This window comes from Ctenopharyngodon idella, chromosome 11 (assembly GCF_019924925.1).
Source record: "Ctenopharyngodon idella isolate HZGC_01 chromosome 11, HZGC01, whole genome shotgun sequence".
Lineage (NCBI taxonomy): Eukaryota > Metazoa > Chordata > Actinopteri > Cypriniformes > Xenocyprididae > Ctenopharyngodon > Ctenopharyngodon idella.
Genome location: NC_067230.1, coordinates 25148295 through 25168273, shown reverse-complemented (window position 1 = coordinate 25168273; position 19979 = coordinate 25148295). Strand labels below are relative to the sequence as shown.

The 19979-nt window shown below is 36.6% G+C and overlaps 1 protein-coding gene across 4 annotated transcripts in view; it reads right to left on the bottom strand.

Annotated features, from left to right (window-relative positions):
- The window catches only part of cntnap5l (contactin associated protein family member 5 like), a 70406-nt gene that overhangs the window by 27338 nt on the left and 23089 nt on the right, over positions 1-19979 (bottom strand). For all 4 annotated transcript variants that reach the window (XR_007932610.1, XR_007932611.1, XM_051912512.1 and 1 more), the window contains exon 3: positions 16513-16706. Coding sequence is in view for 2 of the 4 variants with exons in the window: in XM_051912512.1 (XP_051768472.1) it covers positions 16513-16706 (194 nt within the window). In the remaining 2 variants the exon portion in view is untranslated. The remainder of the gene's footprint in view (positions 1-16512; positions 16707-19979) is intronic.

Below are 19979 nucleotides of genomic sequence, written 5' to 3'. Positions count from 1 at the left end.
TTCAGCCAATAGTTCTCGGAAGCTGAATGCTGGTCAAACAGCAGAATAAAATAAATGTGTGTTTTCAACAAGGTTTAGTGACTGTTTATTAAAGGCTCTTCAACAAAACAACTTCCATGCTAAACAGGCCCTGCAGACACCATTTAGCATACAATGCTTTGTACGATGCAAACATTATATTAGCACAAATGATCCTTTTTGAGTTTGGTTCTTTGCTCCCCAGTGATGATGAAATGAGACTAAATGATTTTCTGATGAGTTCTGACCTTCTCGGTCTTTCAGCTGTGTGCTGATTCATCTCTGCTGGGCTGTTTTGTTTTGTCATTTTTATTAAAGGATCCTTGAAAATAAATCACTCCCTGAGCTTGTATGGGGGAAGTTGCCAAATGATTTTTGGAAGATGGCGGCTAGTCTGTTTGTCTTTCACCGAGCTAACGTATGCCGACAGCATACAAACTGGAATAAACTCATTTCTTGTCTACATCATTAAAGTTAATGAAAGATCAAGGGTGTGATGAAACAATGAGAAAATATGAGCAAACTTACAGATAGAGAAAGATCTATTTTTTTCTGTAGGAGAGAGTGACTGGAATGTTTGTTCATTGCCAAGTGAGTTTTAAGCAGTCGCTCACAGACTGTGAGCATGAATAAACCTCTGACTAATGGTTGACTAGCTTCCAGCATGACTGAAGTGTGGTGTAAATTAGTGGGATATCATTAAAAAAGTTCATGTGAGCTGGCTTATTCAATGATCTACTTTCAATTTTTAAAATACAAAAATAAAAATGTCATAATTTTGCCAGAAAAGGTGAAAGGAGTCATGATTTTAATCTCTTTTTGGACTGATGTTTTTGAGGCTGTTGAACTTGATATTAATAATTCATTTAGTGAGAAATCAGCTGAAGAAAAAAATGTCACGGATGCAAAGAAAATGGAGAGGAAATGAAAAATAAACTTGGATGATGAAATGTAACAGTGCAACTGCATTCTCAGAATTATTACAGGCAGCAATCAGAATAAAACATGTTCTCCTGGATATCAACAAATGAGAGAATTATTAGAATTCTGGTTATTTTTTTAAACCTTGCAGTCAATTTATGCCATTTGTTTTCTTTAATAGGAAAGCGTTGAAATGTCACCTTTTCAGAATAGCCGAAAATCTCTGAAAAAGCCAGTCCTGTACTTCCTTACTTCCTTTATTATAAATTTACATAGTGTGTTGGTTTAATATAGACAGTCTCACACGACAGAATTGCTTTACTGTATACAAATTGGTTTAAGATATCTTCAGATATTTCCGCTATTACTTCCATAGTATCATCTCCTTTGTGCTCACAAATTTACAAGGGAGACTAAGCATAAAAAAATAATGCAAAACAAAAGTTCTATACATAATTCAACAATGCTCCATGTATGATTTATTCAGAGAAAAAGGGAATAATTCAATGCTTTTTGAACTTTCTCCAACATCCCAGTGGACGATGACAGGAAAACTTAATTTACAAGTGATTCACCTTCTCAACCCAAGGATGAAGGCCTAGGTGTTTAATCCTTGTACTGAACAATAGGCTTAGCTTGTGTGTTCATTCAGCATAGGCAAAGAGAGAGGAAGAAAGAGAGAGACAGAGACAGGTACAATAGCTTTTCAAAGACTTTCATTAGTAAGATACACAAAGCAGAGAGGACTAAGCAACACACTGTAAATATCACTAATTGAAACTTAAATGAAATTCTTAAGCCTTGAATTAAGCTGTTTAAAAGATGATGGTACTTTGTTTAACAAGCAAACAAAATGTCTGCATACTCAACTATGAAGTTTTTTCATATAAAATAAAATTAAAGTTTATATTCCTCAGGCCTTGTGTTATAGGAAGTATATACATTTTTTTTTTTTAAATGAACATTCTAAATTTGTATTACACAAGCTGCTCCACAATTTTTTTTCTCAATCTATCATAAAACTTGCAACCTGCAGGTCTCCTAGATATCAATGTCTCCCAAAGTGGTTATCGCTGTTTTCCTTGTTTGTAAAGTAAATATGTTTACACGGCTTTTTAAAAATGCTGGGTGTCGGTGTTTGACATGAGTTTGACCAATCAACATATACTCACGTCACTGATAGCTCCTACAGTGCTGGTTTAGACCCTACTCTGAAGTAGGAGCTAATTTAGTTCCCCCAAAAGGAGTTCCTACAACTAAAATCGTTCCTAGTTCCTGCAGTGCGAACATGGCAAAATCTGGGTACTTCAGCCAATAGTTCTCGGAAACTGAATGCTGGTCAAACAGCAGAATAAAATAAATGTCAAATAAATTTCAACAAGGTTTAGTGACTGTTTATTAAAGGCTCTTCAACAAAACAACTTCCGTGCTAAATAGCATGGATATCAATGTCTCCCAAATTGGTCACCTGAAAATGCACATCTACAGGCATGTAAAGAATCTTTTAATCTATTAATCTCCATGTAATCTTTTAGTTAAACTAAAAAATAAAATAAAATAAAACATTGTTTACCATGTACATTTTTATAGAGGTTAGGATTATAACTGACTTGTTGTCTAGCAACTTCCTTGTTTCTTCATTTGGCCAATGTGATGGTATTTGAATGCTCTGAACTAAAGTGAGAGGAAGCTAATCAATATAGTATAACACTGTGTTCTCTTTCATCCCAATATAGAGTCAATACACAGACGGCAAGTATCGATTTTTTAATTATAATCATTATTATTTTGCATTTTAAAGGTACTGCTGACATTTTGTGTTGCTTGTAAAGTTCAATTCAGAGGTCAATTAACTCTGATCTATCGAACCTTGTTTGAAAGAGGAGGGATGAAAGATGGGAAGGCGATGAAGTTTTTGAGCTATAATTTATCGTCTGGCTTTACATTGTTTTTGTGTGTGATCTTGGTTAATTCAGACTTCTACATTTGCTATGTGAATATTCCAAAAATATTTCTAGTCCTTTAAAAAAAAGAGAAGAAGAGATCAAAGAAACATGTTGCAGCTAAAGCTCTATCAGCAAACTCTATCAGAGTCTTCATAACAGTGAGATGATCTGATTAAGCCGTTAGTGGCTTTAGCTCAACATAATCAATATTTTCCATGGTCACCTCCAGCTCTGTGGAAACACAAAGACATGTTGGACCACACCTGATGACTAGCCAAACAAGCCAGACAGAGACAGAGCAGCATACGAGAAAGGCCGGGAGAAAATATCTATAAACACGTTTCTGAACTGATTGACCTTTTTAGAGTGGTTTAATAGAATCTGTCACAACGTGATAAATCCTCCTTGCCACATTAGCCGCTGTTAGCGGCTTACGCTAAAGCTCCTTCCAGTCATTGCCATTGATTTTAAATGGACACCAAAATCGTATTATGTGGGGTAAAAAGTGGGCGGTTTGCAGAGCAAAGGCATCAAAGCGCTTAATGAAAAAAGAAACAATATGAAAAGTCTTGGAGATCAGTGCCAAAGCACAAAACACAACACAGCAGCTCTGACCTTTTCATGATGCTGAAGATTAAATTTGCAATCAAACCTCAAATGCTGCTGTTAATTGCGAGAAAAAAAAGATTTTGGCATTCATTAATATTTTAATAGCCTACCACCACCACCACGGATTCTACTTACAATATGTATTTAGAGATTGCAGACATTTCATTAAAATGATTATCTTTCTTTCCAAACCACTACACTGTGCCTTAAAAACATGCCTTATTCCAGTAAATATTACTCAAATATTCCTCATCATGGACGTCATGTATTGTTTTTGTGTGAAATTGACAACTGATCTTTATTGTAAAATGATAAGGGACTTTCATATTTTGCCACATCATTTTCAGTAGTATTATTTTAGCCAGAGCTGAAAAAGTCTAGGTTAATCTGCTTTACCAATCCAAGCACAGAGGAACAGATAAGAGAGAGTTCTGAAATGAAACATATTGATTTTGTGTGAATGTGTACACCTGTGGGTTTGTGCACGTCTAGGGCTTTCCACTTGGTGGATCACGTGAACACAAACCAGCAGTGGAGAAAGGCAGATGAAATCGATTTCAGAGACATCACAATCAGCCCAAACTAAACAAGCAACAACTAGTCAATGGGAGGCACTGCAGAAATCCAAACAATAACTCTGCAGAGTGTTCTGTTCATTGTGAGAACTGGATCTGCCACCACCAGGTCTTAAGGCTCTGACAACACCAACTCCAAAACTCTAAAAGAGTGTTAAATTATATTAAACTGAGATAATTTGAGTATAAATGCAATTTTCTAGCATTTGACATTTTCAAAATTACAGATTTTGCATTTTATATTAAATAAAATGACAACAAGGTGACCTCTTTGGGTGGTCAGTTTCAAACAGAGCATTTTTAATGAACTGGCAAATCTTTTTCATTTGATATATTTCTAAATAATGCACAACCCCATGGAGCAGGAGCCACATCAACTAGCCATAAATCAACACACAATCATTCAGCAGGAAATAAATAGCTACTTTTATGCCTCGCTGCTTTAAATTTCTCCACAAGGTTTTATGATTAGCCTGCAATTTTGTTTCCAAATAACTATAATATAAACCAATAATAGTTAAAATCCTTTCTGGTGGAACTATTTTCTGGTATAATGAAATCAGTTAAAAATAAAGTCTGAGGTGCAAGATATTGCCTACATGATATAAAATAACTGTAAAAAGAGCTTGAGTTTCTGGTTAGTTTGTTTGTGTTAGTGAACCAGAACCTGTGTGTACACAGATGACTTGTGCAGAATAGACCAGCTCTATAGACCTCTGAATCTTGGTAATTAACTAAAAGCAGCTCATTAGAATGGGGATTTTGCTTCACTTTGAATTGATTAATTTAAAACCAACCGTTTAAACAAAATTTGCACTTTTTTGTGGTGATATACAAAGTATTTAAATATTTTTTTCAATAATTTCACAGAATATTTGGTCAAATGCAGTTGTTCATTACTATATTGAAGTTCAATAAATGTATAACTTATGATGTTTTCTACATTTATTGCAAATAATTAAAAATACATTACATTGAAATACATTAAATACATTAATAATTAAATATATCATCTGATAGTTAACTTCATAAATTCCTTTTTAAAAAATTGAGTCATACTTTAAATTAGCTTGTAGCTTTAAAAGCCAGACCTCTTCACTGATGCTTTGTGCTTAATACTGCTTTGATATCTGGAGAGCTTGCTCAATAAAAAACATCTACCTGTATAACTCCATCAGTAATCCAATGCAAACACTGTACAGCAATTCCCCATTCAGCAGCCAATCTGTTATAAACATTCCATCTCTGTACCTCACAGAAAAGCTGATTTAAACTAAACACTTTCCATTTAGACTGGTGCAAACTCTGCCATCAGTAATATTTCTCACAGCTACATTGTTTAAAAGAACATTGAGGACAAAAACATGTACAAAATGATTCAAATCAATGTATAAAATCCATTTCTTTCCCCAAGAAGACGCCGCTGCACTTTCTAGCTACATCTAGAGAAGTATCTATAATTTCAGTGAATATTCCTTAGACAATGGAATGAATGGGCATACAGTAGTGCTGTCTGCTGACATGAATCTTCATTTGTCTTGGTCTGTTTCTCTTGTTGTCCCTCTATAGCTAACAATCAGATAGCGGTTAACCACTTAGATTAATCACATATGCTTGTATTATTCTCATTTGTAAGTCACATTGGATTAAAGTGTCTGCTAAATAAATACATGCTAAACATTAACAGGCTAACAAACAACTTTTTCTGACATATTAAAACATTTTCAAGACAGCTATAATGGTCACTATAGTTGCTATAATGGTCACTATAGTTGCAATAAAAGCACATTAAAGGGATAGCTCATCCAAAAATGAAATGATCCCATGATTTACTCACCCTCAAGCCATCCTGGTGTGTGTGACTATCTTCTTTCAGACAAACACAATTGAAGATATATTTAAAAATAGCCTGGCTCTTCCAAGCTTTATAATGGTAGTGAATGGAGGGACAGCTTTTGAAGCCCAAAACATGCATCCATTCATCACACAAATAATCTATATGGTTCCAGGTGGTTAATAAAGACCTTCTGAAGTGAAGCGATGGGTTTTTGTAAGAAAAATATCTATATTTATAATTTTATAAACTAAAATAACTAGCTTATTTTAACTTTAATAAGCTAGTTATTAACTGAGTTATTAACTTTCGCCATTCACTACAGATTTGCTTTGGGCTCACTGACCTATATATAGATTATTATAATTAAATTATGTTATTTTATATTATCTATATTATTGTGCCCTCGTGTGCAGTCTGAAATATCGTAATTACGAGTTCTGAGCACACCAAGTGAAGTCGTATTTACAAGCTGGAAACTTGGGATTCTAGATTATACCAGAGTTGCAGAAAGCAAGTCTCTAGTGAATGGTTCTGCAAGTTATTTTAATTTCACATGCAGTATTTTAATAATTTTAAAAGCATGGAAAAGCTTATAGACAAGTGTAACGTTAATCACTCAACTTTCACGGTTCACTTTATATAACAAAAATATTCAGTTTTGATACCATGCATACAGTACATCAGAATTCAGATGTAGTTATTTGGGTTTATTCTTCACAATATAATTCTTTTATAAAGAAATTTCAAGTAATCCTGAAGACTTTCAGGTGTGTTTGATTAGGGATGGAGCTAAACCCTGCAGGACATTGACCCTCCAGGACTGGAATTGCCCACCCCTGACCTATTCATAAATTTGTGTGCACTAAAGCCTGAGACACGATGCACGATTTTTCAGCTGTCCCAGACAAAAGATTAACAGTGTGTTTGCTACGACCACCAACCAATTTGTGTTATTATGCAATACATAGGCATTCATTTTATACAACCCCGATTCCAAAAAAGTTGGGACACTGTACAAATTGTGAATAAAAAAGGAATGCAATGATGTGGAAGTTTCAAATTTCAATGTTTTATACAGAATACAACATAGATGACATATCAAATGTTTAAACTGAGGAAATGTATCATTTTAAGGGAAAAATAAGTTGATTTTAAATTTCATGGCATCAACACATCTCAAAAAAGTTGGGACAAGGCCATGTTTACCACTGTGTGGCATCCCCTCTTCTTTTTATAACAGTCTGCAAACGTCTGGGGACTGAGGAGACAAGTTGCTCAAGTTTAGGAATAGGAATGTTGTCCCATTCTTGTCTAATACAGGCTTCTAGTTGCTCAACTGTCTTAAGTCTTCTTTGTCGCATCTTCCTCTTTATGATGCGCCAAATGTTTTCTATGGGTGAAAGATCTGGACTGCAGGCTGGCCATTTCAGTACCCGGATCCTTCTTCTACGCAGCCATGATCTTGTAATTGATGCAGTATGTGGTCTGGCATTGTCATGTTGGAAAATGCAAGGTCTTCCCTGAAAGAGACGATGTCTGGATGGTAGCATATGTTGTTCTAGAACTTGGATATACCTTTCAGCATTGATGGTGCCTTTCCAGATGTGTAAGCTGCCCATGCCACACGCACTCATGCAACCCCATACCATCAGAGATGCAGGCTTCTGAACTGAGCGCTGATAACAACTTGGGTTGTCCTTGTCCTCTTTAGTCCGGATGACATGGCGTCCTAGTTTTCCAAAAAGAACTTCCAATTTTGATTCGTCTGACCACAGAACAGTTTTCCACTTTGCCACAGTCCATTTTAAATGAGCCTTGGCCCAGAGAAAACGCCTGCGCTTCTGGATCATGTTTAGATATGGCTTCTTTTTTGACCTATAGAGTTTTAGCCGGCAACGGCGAATGGCACGGTGGATTGTGTTCACCGACAATGTTTTCTGGAAGTATTCCTGAGCCCATGTTGTGATTTCCATTACAGTAGCATTCCTGTATGTGATGCAGTGCCGCCTAAGGGCCCGAAGATCACGGGCGTCCAGTATGGTTTTCCGGCCTTGACCCTTACGCACAGAGATTGTTCCAGATTCTCTGAATCTTTGGATGACATTATGCACTGTAGATGATGATAACTTCAAACTCTTTGCAATTTTTCTCTGAGAAACTCCTTTCTGATATTGCTCCACTATTTTTCGCAGCAGAATTGGTGATCCTCTGCCCATCTTGACTTCTGAGAGACACTGCCACTCTGAGAGGCTCTTTTTATACCCAATCATGTTGCCAATTGACCTAATAAGTTGCAAATTTGTCCTCCAGCTGTTCCTTATATGTACATTTAACTTTTCCGGCCTCTTATTGCTACCTGTCCCAACTTTTTTGGAATGTGTAGCCGTCATGAAATCCAAAATAAGCCAATATTTGGCATGACATTTCAAAATGTCTCACTTTCAACATTTTATATGTTATCTATATTCTATTGTGAATAAAATATAAGTTTATGAGATTTGTAAATTACTGCATTCCTTTTTTATTCACAATTTGTACAGTGTCCCAACTTTTTTGGAATCGGGTTTGTATTTCAAGCATGTTGTTTGTGCACTTAATGTAATAAACATCACACAATAGTTAAATAGGTTATAATTGGTCAAGACATTGTGATAACAACTTTTGACTAGGCATTACCGCCTGGGTCCTAAAGGACACCTGATTCCTTGGGGGGACTAGATTTCTCACCACACCGGGTTAAATGCAGTGTTTCCCAACTCTGTTCCTAAAGGCACACCAACAGTACACATTTTCAAACTTTTTCTAATCTAACATACCTGATTCAACTCATCAGCTTATTCGTAGAGACTGCAAGACGGGGTGGGGCACTCTGGAGGACCACTGTCCTGCAGAGTTTAGCTTCATCCTTAATCAAACACAACTGAAAAATCTAACCACAGTCTTCAGGATTGCTTGAAAATTGCAGGCAGGTGTGTTTGATAAGAGATGGAGGCTAAACTGTGCAGTAAAGTGGCCCTCCAGGACTGGAAGTGCCCACCCCTTCTCCAAGACCAGAAATATATGGGTCAGATAAGGGAGACATCCAAAATGTGTACTGTTGGTGTGCCTCCAGAAACAGGATTGGGAAACACTGCACTGATGTTTTTGTACACATTAAAAAACAAAAACAAAGAATGCAAGCCAAAAAATGCACACATTTGAAAGATGAAGGGCTGCAGTTGTATCTGAAGCCGTTCATATCAACCTGCAAACATATGTAGTGTCACCTTGCCAGGAAAAACAACCAAACTAGGTCTGCATGCACCGGGACAATGAGGCGGTAAATTGTGTTCAACAATATTGGACTGGAACATATCAGGTATTGCCTCTGCATCGGACTGAAAAATTTTATCTTGCGTGCCCAAACATACAGTGCGCCAGGCAAAGTGGTGTTTACTTCTGGCTGCTGCTGTGCACAGGATATGGCCATCAAACAGTCACTTCAGTCTCTCCTGCCTGAACACGACCATTAGAGCAGGGAGAAGCTGGAGTGTAATATCTCGGCCGTTGTCTCATGTAGTGCGTATGTCTTTATGTGTGCACTTAAGGACTGAGGAGGATACCGAATATAGATATGGAGTGGATGTGGTTTCCTGTATTGTCATGCTGCTTCACGTCATGCCTCATTACATTGACACTATAGCAGTGGCAAAGGTATCAACAGTGTGCTATAAAGCACACACACATATATGCAAGTACGTCCTTGAGAGTTTTCCACATTCTGCCATTAGGAACATACACAATGGGTCTTTTTCCACTAACCGCATATACATATTTGTCTGTTAACTTGTGTGCAAACATTTTAATGCAGAAAAAATGATTCATGAATAAGTATGCACTTAAATTTATTATAAATTTAGAGCAGAATTTAGAGCCACCTGTATGCAAGACTCCCAGTGGCCTTGGGAATATGGAATTTTTAATTAAATATTCTATGATAGAATCTGAATAAGTAAATTACTCTGCATTAAGTCTTATTTATTTTAGAGTAACAAAAAGCATGTGCATTATAGCTTGGTCTTGGATAGATTCTGCATAAAAATGAAGCTGATCACATGTCGTCTAGACCTATAAAATAGTGTTTATTGTGTTTCAATTGCTTTTAAATGGCTGTACAGAAAAGCACACTAATGTTCAAAAGTTAGGGGTCAGTAAGATTTTTATGTTTTTGAAAGTCTCTAAAGAACACCAACGAATTAATTTGATCAAAAAATACAGAATAAACAGTAATACAGCAAAAGATTACTTTTACAATATAAAATCACTTTTCTATTTAAATATATTTTAAAATTCTTGTGATGGTAAAGCTAAATTTTCAGCATCATTACTCCAGTTTTCAGTGTCACATGATCTTTCAGAAATCATTCTAATGTGTTGATTTGGTGCTTAAGAAACAGTTCAGCAGCTTAATATTTTTGTGGTAATCATGATACATTTTTTGCAGTATTCTTTAATGAATAAAAAGTTCAAAAGCATTTATTTGAAACAGATATCTTTTGTAACATTTTAAATGCCTTTACTATCACTTTTGATCAATTTAACGCATCCTTGTTGAATAAGTATTAATTTCTTAAAAATAAAAATCTTACTGACCCCAAATTTTTGAATAGTAGTGTGTGTGCGGAAAGCCCTAACATGGTTTGATGCGCATTATACTAATCACAGGTCACTGTAAAAAAGTAATACGCTCTATCTACTCAATAAAATTGTGGCAACAGATTACAAGCAATATCATTAATTAAATTCAACATACAAGAACTGAGTTAGAATTAATCAAATTAATTCCTTAAAAGTCAACCATTTAAATTGTGTAAAATTCGCAAACACCACTACAAAAACCACAAACTGACATAAAAGCAAGAGTCAAACTACCCAACTAAATACAACACTAATCACCATAATGGTGACCAAATATTTTCAACATTTTCAAATCAACATTAACATCTAAACCTCTGTTAATTCTTGTGTTTCTCTTTCCTAGAGAGATTATGCTTGTTATCATCAGGTGTCTTCAATGTTGGCAATAAAAAATAAAGAGTTATTAATTTATCTTTGACGTCTGTCTGTTATTCAGATATTTTTTTGTTTAAATTTTACTTGTTTTAAATGGTTGACGTTTAAGGAATTAATCTAATTCATTCTAAATCAATTATATTTGTTGAATTTAATTAATTATATTGCTTGTAATCTGTTGCCAAATTTTATGGATTAGATATAGCGTATTACTTGCTGCTTCACTAAGAAAAATAAATAAAACAGATTAATTAACATTAAAGCGAATTATAAAGTCATTATAAAATTATATGTGTATGCACCCGTTTGTCAGAAAATCAGCTTGGGTACCTTTTCTGTAGACATAAGTAATTAAATGTACATAAAATGTAGTATTCATCTGCATGAAACTCGCTCACTCTAGTTCTTTGCTTGGATTGTGGATGCCTTTATAATGGTTTTCAATTGCTTTCTTCTCTCTCCCATGCACACAGGAGGCAGAAGTCAAGGTATAGATATAGATGAAAGCAAAGTAAAGGAGCGAAAGGTACTGTACAGCTGTTGAAAAGAATGGGGTGAGGCAGGTTGAGGGGATGGTGGCTAATGTAGGATTTAATTGTCAAAGCGCACCACCTTCATGCTGTGGTGAGAATAAAATGCTTTGTGCCAGCAGGAATAAAACCTCAGCTGTACTCCAGACCCCAGAAAGCTTTCACACAGATGGTGGGAAAGAGAGAGAGAGGGATATCCGCGCAACAAAAACTCCATGATTAAAAAAACTGGTGATGGAAATGGAACAATTCAGCAGCATTTCTGAAATCATGACAAAAGACTTAATCATGACATATTTTCTCTTTGCAGAATCACAGCTGTATTTTCCTGTTCTCTTCCATCCATTAGCCTCAACCCTTCTGTGCCTATAGATAATTATTTTTCGAATAGTGTCATACTTCCCGTGTAGCCATACAGATGTACATTCACACAAAATTCCTGACATAACAATCCAAAATCATTAACACACAAATGCAGTCAGAATGGCTTCATAAATATTGTGTAAGTGGCAGAATCACACCATTTGGATTTATACTGACTTACTGACTCACATGTTTACCATGATTAACAGCTAGTAGCTGGTGGGCAGTAGCAATGAGAAGACCCTTATCTAATGGGCAGCGTGTTTCGGTTTAGTCAAAGTGGGTGACTGAATTTTGGCGTTAAACAGATGGCATCAGATTCTGTCTGGCTGGCTGTCTGACTCACTGGCATCTGCTCCAGCTGGCATGGCAACTCACCTTGGCATAGACTGGCACCTCTGTGAGATGGTTTCCTCCTCTGAATGGGTAAACATGCGAAATTCAAGGTCCTATTGCCAGTGTGTGCCCAACAGCAAGGAGAAACTCAGTTTCTCCTTTCACATATATCTCCTTTTGGCCACACCATGGCTCACACCATCTCTGTTGGTGACAGACTTGATTTCAAGGTGAAAAGAAACCTGCTGGTTAGGCTGGAGGCTGAACAAATGGATTATTTTTGTATTTCAATGCTGAATGTTGGTCAACCAACTATGTTATTCATCACAGAAGTCGAATGACAGGTATCACATGTGCACGTCTTTTGACAGGGCTTGATTGTTGCTCAATTCTTTGAAAAATTTCTTCCTGCTCAAATTATTACTATGTCTTCGTAGTGGAAAAATATCCATCTTATTAACTAATTATCTAAAATAATTAAGCAAATTAGCAAAATGTCCTTTAGAATAATTAATGTTCAATTCAATGTGTCACCAGCATTGTCACAGTGGACTCTGGCTACTTAAGAATTCATTCATAATTAATATTCCCTCCCATCAGCTCATTAGGAAGAAAAGGCATTTGGTGGTTTTATGCAACTTTAAACAGGAAAAACTTCACAAAGCAACCAGGAAAAACAAGAACACAAGATTGATCGACATTTCTGGGAAATTTACTTTGCACTTTGTTTTTTAGTCTGAAGGAAAGTGAAATGTACTCAAAATAAGAGGATGAAATTCAATACAAGATGGAGATCAGGCCCATTTAAATTTCTTCTCTGTGGAAAATCACTTCACCGAAACAAGCCACTAGAGAACTGCAGGATTAATTAACATAGCCTAATGAATCATTTGTATGTGCCGCATGCACTGACAGGTCTTAAGTGACCCGAAGTGTGTTTTATTGATCTCAGACAGGGAGAATAATTTATCAACATATTCCAAACAAAATTCCATCACTGAACGCAGTTTATCAAAATGCCTCGTGCTTCACTGCATCTTGCATCAATGCCACACAGGCCATTCGGATCCTTGCAATTTGAATAAAAAATATAGGCTGGAATATGACAGTCAAATGGAATAAAAGACTAAAAATAAAGTTTGCAGGTGATCAACACATCAACACATGAATTGATTAGTAGCATTGATCATAGTCTTGCATTGTTATGCCCATAAGCAAAAATCAAGGTGGCACTACAGGGAATCAGTGTTGTTATCGTTATTTAAAGGGATAGTTCACCCAAAAATGACAAATCTGTCATCATTTACTCACCCTTATGTTGTTCCAAACCTGTATGAGTGTCTTTCTTCTGTTGAACACAAAAGAAGATATTTTGAAGAACGTTGGTAACCAAACAGTTGACAGTATCCATTGACTTCCAAAGTATTTTTTTTTATCCTACTATGTAAGTCAGTGGCTTCCGTCAACTGTCTGGTTACCTTCAAAATATCTTATTTTTAGTTCAACAGAATACAGAAACTCATACAGGTTTGGAATACAATAAGGGTGAGTAAATGATGACAGAATTTTCATTTTTTGGTGAACTATCCCTTTAAACGAAAATAAAAATAAAGCTAAATAGAAAAAAAAAAAAAAAAAAAAATTTAATTAAAATTAAAATGAAAACTGAAAGTGAAAATAAAAGCTTAAAGGGATAGTTCACCAAAAAATGAAAATTCTGTCATCATTTACTCACCCTTATTGTATTCCAAACCTGTAAGAGCTGTATGAACACAAATGATGATTTTTAACTCCAACCGTCGCGGTCTGTCAGTCAAATAATGCGTGTAAATGGTAACTCCATCTATAAGAGTCAAATAAACACGACACAGACAAATCCAAATTAAACCCTGCGGCTCGTGATGACACATTTATGTCCAACTGCCTTCAGCATCCGGTTAGTGAGGTCTGAATGCACTCTGACAACGAAAGTGATGTCTCGCACTCATTGAAGCAAAGCGCGAGACATCACTTCCGTCATCAGAGCGCGTTTTTTTGACCTCACTAACCGGATGCTGAACGGAGTTGGACATAGTGGTGTTATAGAGGTAAAAAATGATATAAATACTGTTCGGACATCAATGTGTCGTCACAAGCCGCAGGGTTTAATTGGGATTTGTCTGTCGTGTTTATTTGACTCTTATAGATGGAGTTCCCATTTACACACATTATTTGACTGACAGACCGCGACTGTTGGAGTTAAAAATCATCATTTGTGTTCTACTGAAGAAAGAAAGTCACCTACATCTTGGATGCCTGGGGGTAAGCAGATAAACATTAAATTTTCATTTTTGGGTGAACTATCCCTTTAACACTTTATTTTGATGGTCCACTTTAGACATTATCTACTAACTATAAGTAACTTTACAACTACATATCAACTAACTCTTATTAGAGTATTAGTACACTATCTGCTTAATATTTGCTAACACTTTATTTTGATGGTCCTCATCAAAACATTCAGACATTCTACAGACTATAAAGAACTTAGCAACTACATGTCAACTTATTCTACTAACCCGAACCCTAACACCTAACTCTAACCTGACAGTCTACTAACAGTCTATAGTGTATTACTCTAATGAGAGTTAGTTGACATGTAGTTGCAATGTTACTTATAGTTAGTCTAATGTCTAAAGTGGACCATCAAAATAAAGTATAACCAAAAGGGTATTTCAAAATAATAAATACTATGATAGTACATAAATAATACTAAAATAACACTACAGAGAATACACTTTCAGATAAAAAACATATGTCCGTTTTGTCTCATTGGTTATCACAGTCAATCATTGTGGTTTACGATTCAATTGCGCATTTAAATATGGTTTTCAACCCAGAAACTTTGCAGTGTACTTACAGTAGCAGCATGAAAAACTAAACTTGTATTCAGATTGTGAACTGGCAATAAACAGAAAGCAAGAGAAGAGCCTTCCCTTTATAATCACTTAAGCTGTCAATGAGCATGTTAACATGCACGTTCTTACCCCGATTATGCTTAATAAGCCGACAATGCATGCTTACTGGGGATTTAAGCACATCCAGACAAAGCGAGTGTTTTGCTGTAGGGGATGAGAAAATATATCGCAAACTCTGACTCTTTCTTGACCCAAGAAATGATAAAAATATGTTATCTCGTGCAGAAGTGCCACAGTCAAAATGCTGCATCTGTAACTGCATGAGAGGATAATATATGAGTCCGTAAGTGTCCCGTGTTGGAACACTCTTCAGTTTTTAATGCTTTATTTAACATCAAAACAGACATAACAAATTGAATACTCAGAATCAGATACACGAAAGGTTATGTTTTGACGTCACTATTGGGAAATAAACTGATGTATTAAAAAAGATTTCAAAACGTGGTTTACTTGCGTTGCAAGGTTACTGGTATGCATGTAAACCAAGACAACAGGTTTTTTGTGAGTGATCAGAATTTTGTTGTTTACGTAATTAACCTCTAAAGTGCAAGCTTCTTGTGAAAACTCCCGATATAATAATAAAAAAAAAAAACTGTCTTAATTGTACAATGAATCTGTAACGCGCTGCTTGTGTAGGAAATACACAACGAAGAAGATACATTCAAATAAGTCTTTACTTGGCAATCTAACGGGAGATACAGGAACAGGCATGACCACAACACAACACAATAGACATACGAGACAGGACAATGTGGTGAGGATGGTGACTGCTTGTCTAGGGAGTGCTGATGAGAGGTGATGACTTGCAGGTGCCGGTGATTGGAGATCGTGTGCAAGTGAGAAATGGGAGGGACGCTGGGAAATGTAGTGCCGGTGCTGGTGACTGTGACAGAATCTCTTATATGCATCGAGTTTGCACTTTGTTGTTATAATGAAATGATTCATGAGCCTGTGGCTTGTGTTGAACAAAACAAAACCTTTTTCAGTGGTGTTGAGCAGATTCTGACTTCAACTTACTGACTAGCACCTCTGATAGGCCATTGCGTTCACACGCTCAACAGATATGACTATGATCGGCTACAATGCTCAACACTTGTAAATAAACTCTTGTAAATAAACTCTGTCTATCAGCAGGTACCGACTGTACCAGGTACTGCAGAAATGCTGATATTGTCAACTTTTTTTTTTTAGTACCGACAGGTACATTTGACAGCCAATGTCCCTTCTATTTAGTTATGGTTGCTATGGTTTCATTTTTCACGTGTGCTAAGGATTTCTTATCATTGGTGTCCAATTATTCAAACAATGCCCAATATTGTCTAGGCAATCACTCAAGATGCATAAATTCCAGAGATTAGCTAGACTCACCCATATCACTTCTTCTTGTCTATATGGTCTCCAGGTTCGTCCAGAGTCACTATACTGTAGCTGGTATCGGGCCACCCAGTCAGAGCTGCCCCAGCGACCCTGGGTAGCAATAGATGTGACTTTCAACCTGTCCCTTAGGTCCAGCTGTAGCCAAGGTTGTTGGTCTTCTCCACTCGGAGACCATCCCCCACCACCTACAGGGACAGATTAAGAGCCAGTGCTTAAAAAAAAGTGCAGAGGAATGAAACAGAATTTGGGCGTAATTCTCTCCACAATTCAAGCACTCACTAAGATTTCATACTCCTGTTCATCATGCTGACAGGACTGAAGCTTAGTGGTCAGAGAAAAAAAATGAATTAAATTTGTTCCAGCAGTTTTGTGGCTCAGCCTCTCTCTTTTTGAGATAGAAATCACCAATCCATCCCTAGAGGAGAGCTGACAGACCTCAGTGCAGTATAATATTACTGCGGTTGAAAAAAGGCAATTTAGAAATTACACAGCATATTTCTACACTTGCATGTCTTACTGTAGTTCTTCTAGTTTCCAGCATTTCTTGTTCAGAACGGAGTAAAAATAAAAGCAGGTCTCACACGCACAACAACTTCACAGATTTCTTGTAAAATATTTGTCCACCCACACAGACCTACTGAGTACCCACCTCCTTTTCTATTTATTTTACCAGAATTCGGTAAACGGTACCTGCTGGAAGAACGCTTGCAGAGAGGGCAATCTATAAAATGAGCAACCACTATATTAAAGGAGTAGTATTTGATTTCTGCAAGTGGTATGATAGGAAAGAAATGAAACACAACAACAATAAAGAACACCGCCCACATTTTCAATTATATTTAAGACATAATATTGTTATTTTTTCTTTATTTTGTCAACAAAAATTTCCAAATGAAACCCCAACAAAACTGTTTTGCATCTCCAAGAACCACACAGCAGTGCTTGGTTACTGAATGAATCTGCATTTTGAATGGATCAGCTTAATGAATGATTCAATGACCGAATGAATCTGCTGTTTGAATGAATTGTTTTAATGAACAGTTTGAATGAATGACTCAATAACTCAACTCATTAAGACAGTTACTTGCCGCCACCTAATGCCAGTTTTACTTTCATATTTAAAGTATCATTTTATTTTTCTATTCAAGCAGTTGTAAAAGCATTCAAGCCACCTCTGAGCTGCATTAAAAAGCAGCTCAGAGTGCAGAAGCTTCTGCAGTGCAAATATGGATGTTTATATTGATTTAATTTGATTGGTAGCAGTCCCTTATTATTTTAAATGAATTTATTGATTAAATGTAAGAATTTGACATCAAAGATTATGCATCCATCTAAACAAGTTATAAAACAAATGCCACTATAAAGGTAAAACTCAAATATTGTGTCAAATATTGCCTCATAGTGGAAAAGTTCATTTCTGTCACTGCAGTGAACTACTCACTGCACAGAATATAAAGAACATGAAAGGCTTCAGGAGTCAGCTGTCCATGACAGGCATAAACCAGTCAAGGTAACAGCACAAAACTACTGAGCAAAATATTGTCTGATTATCATTATGTCATCCATTTGTGTCAATATCACACACCACAGCTCAAGTTGCTTTTAAAAGGCACAATATGTAATTTTTTGCCGCTAGAGGTCGCTTATTCAAAACAAAGGCGTAGCTTGATGATTCCGTGATTTCGCGGAATCATGGGAGGTCTTGTCTTCACGTCTACAGCCGGAATCCAACGAGACTTGGGCAGAAATCATATTCATGGATGAGCAAATGTATTAAAGATTTATTAACATGACTAGCAGGGTGTGGCTGAAAGCCGCTAGAGCGGAACGAGGCCGCTGGAGCCATTGCTAATGAGAGACGAGCATGACACACGGCTCGAGAGCAGAGGAGCTTTTATTATGCCGCAGACGAACGCTTCCGCTTCTTCTGGTCATGAGTATGTGGGGTAACGTAGAGCTGTTTATCATTTTAGATACATTTGTGTGTTGAAAATTGTTATAGTGCTACTCTGTGCGTTCGCTCGATGGCTACTATGAGACCCCTGTTGCACACTGCAGTAAGCTAGATCAATATTAAGGATGGTAAAACATGGTACTCACTGTAAATCAAGAAAATGAGATTTAAACAATAAGACTAACCGTGTTGAGCATATAAAAATGATTAGTTTTCTGTTGATGAATGTATCCAAACAGTTGCTCACCTGTCTAATAAAAACACATAATATATTAAAGCGTCTTTGGTGTTTCCATGGTTTCTACAAAATAAAACCGGAAATCAAGGATAACGCGAGTATGATGTCATTGATAGGCAACACACGGATGCAGTCCGTGTCCTGATTAAAATTGCTTATTTCTCTGGATTTAAACATTTGTGGAAACATCTGGGATAATGTAAGTACACAAGTCAACAAAATACTGTATATAGCATTGTTCTAGTGGTTTTTGGATATTTTATTTCAAAATCTTACATATTGTGGTTTTAAAGAGGACATAAAGCTGGTGTGGAAAAAGGAAACCCTCAAGGTCAGGAGTGACAGGGTTGCCTCGGGGCAAGTCAGAACAAGATGGTCAGATAATAAATGCTTCATCAGTGCTGTTCAGTGACTGGGTATCATCTGTGAAGATTTTCACATAAGGTCAGGGTGAACACTCTGAGCTTGTTAGATTTCACTGCAGGCTCCGTGAAGAGGTGGAAAAGACATTCTTATACAGTATGTGCATCCAGAAAATGCATTTTTAACATGAGCAATTTATGTAATTTATTAAATAATTTCCCAGCTGACATAAATAACAGACACAGACATAAATTACAACTTAAAGATCTTGTATTCTAATGACCATCAGAGACAGATATTAAATAGATTGATAGATCTAAAGATAACAACATTTGGTGTCTGCACACGTTTAGATCAGGCTGGCAGTGACTGGGAACGGGCTGCCTGTCTGTGTCTCACAGCAAAAGAAAACCTCCTGCTGTGACTAGGCAAGAGGCATGATGAGAAAAAGAAATGCCTTGAGGGTGACATGGCCAAGCCGACATATTGTAGCCCCACTTATTAGCACTGAAAGACACTGCTAATCCGAAAAGTTAAGAATCTACTACCAAGTTTGGTATTGTGATCATTTGCGAGTGCCACCAAGCATCATAAGGAAGTTCTTGGAGTGTGTTTGGGCCATGAGGTCAAACAACGCTCTCAAAGGGCCTCAGCATAAACTGGAATTTATGGCATGTCTATGCTTAACTGCCTAATTGGCTGGGGAGTTTTCTCAAGTGCTTCTACAGACTGTAATCAGCTGCTGATTGTTAGGTTGCATTAATCAAACTGCTCTCCACCTCCCTGAAGTAAAAACCACAACACGTTTGCTTAGTCATAATTTATACAGTCCTCTTGTTATACCCCGTGATTTGCCAAAGCTCATTCTGGCAAAATACTTTGAGTCTGTGAGTGTTTTAGGAT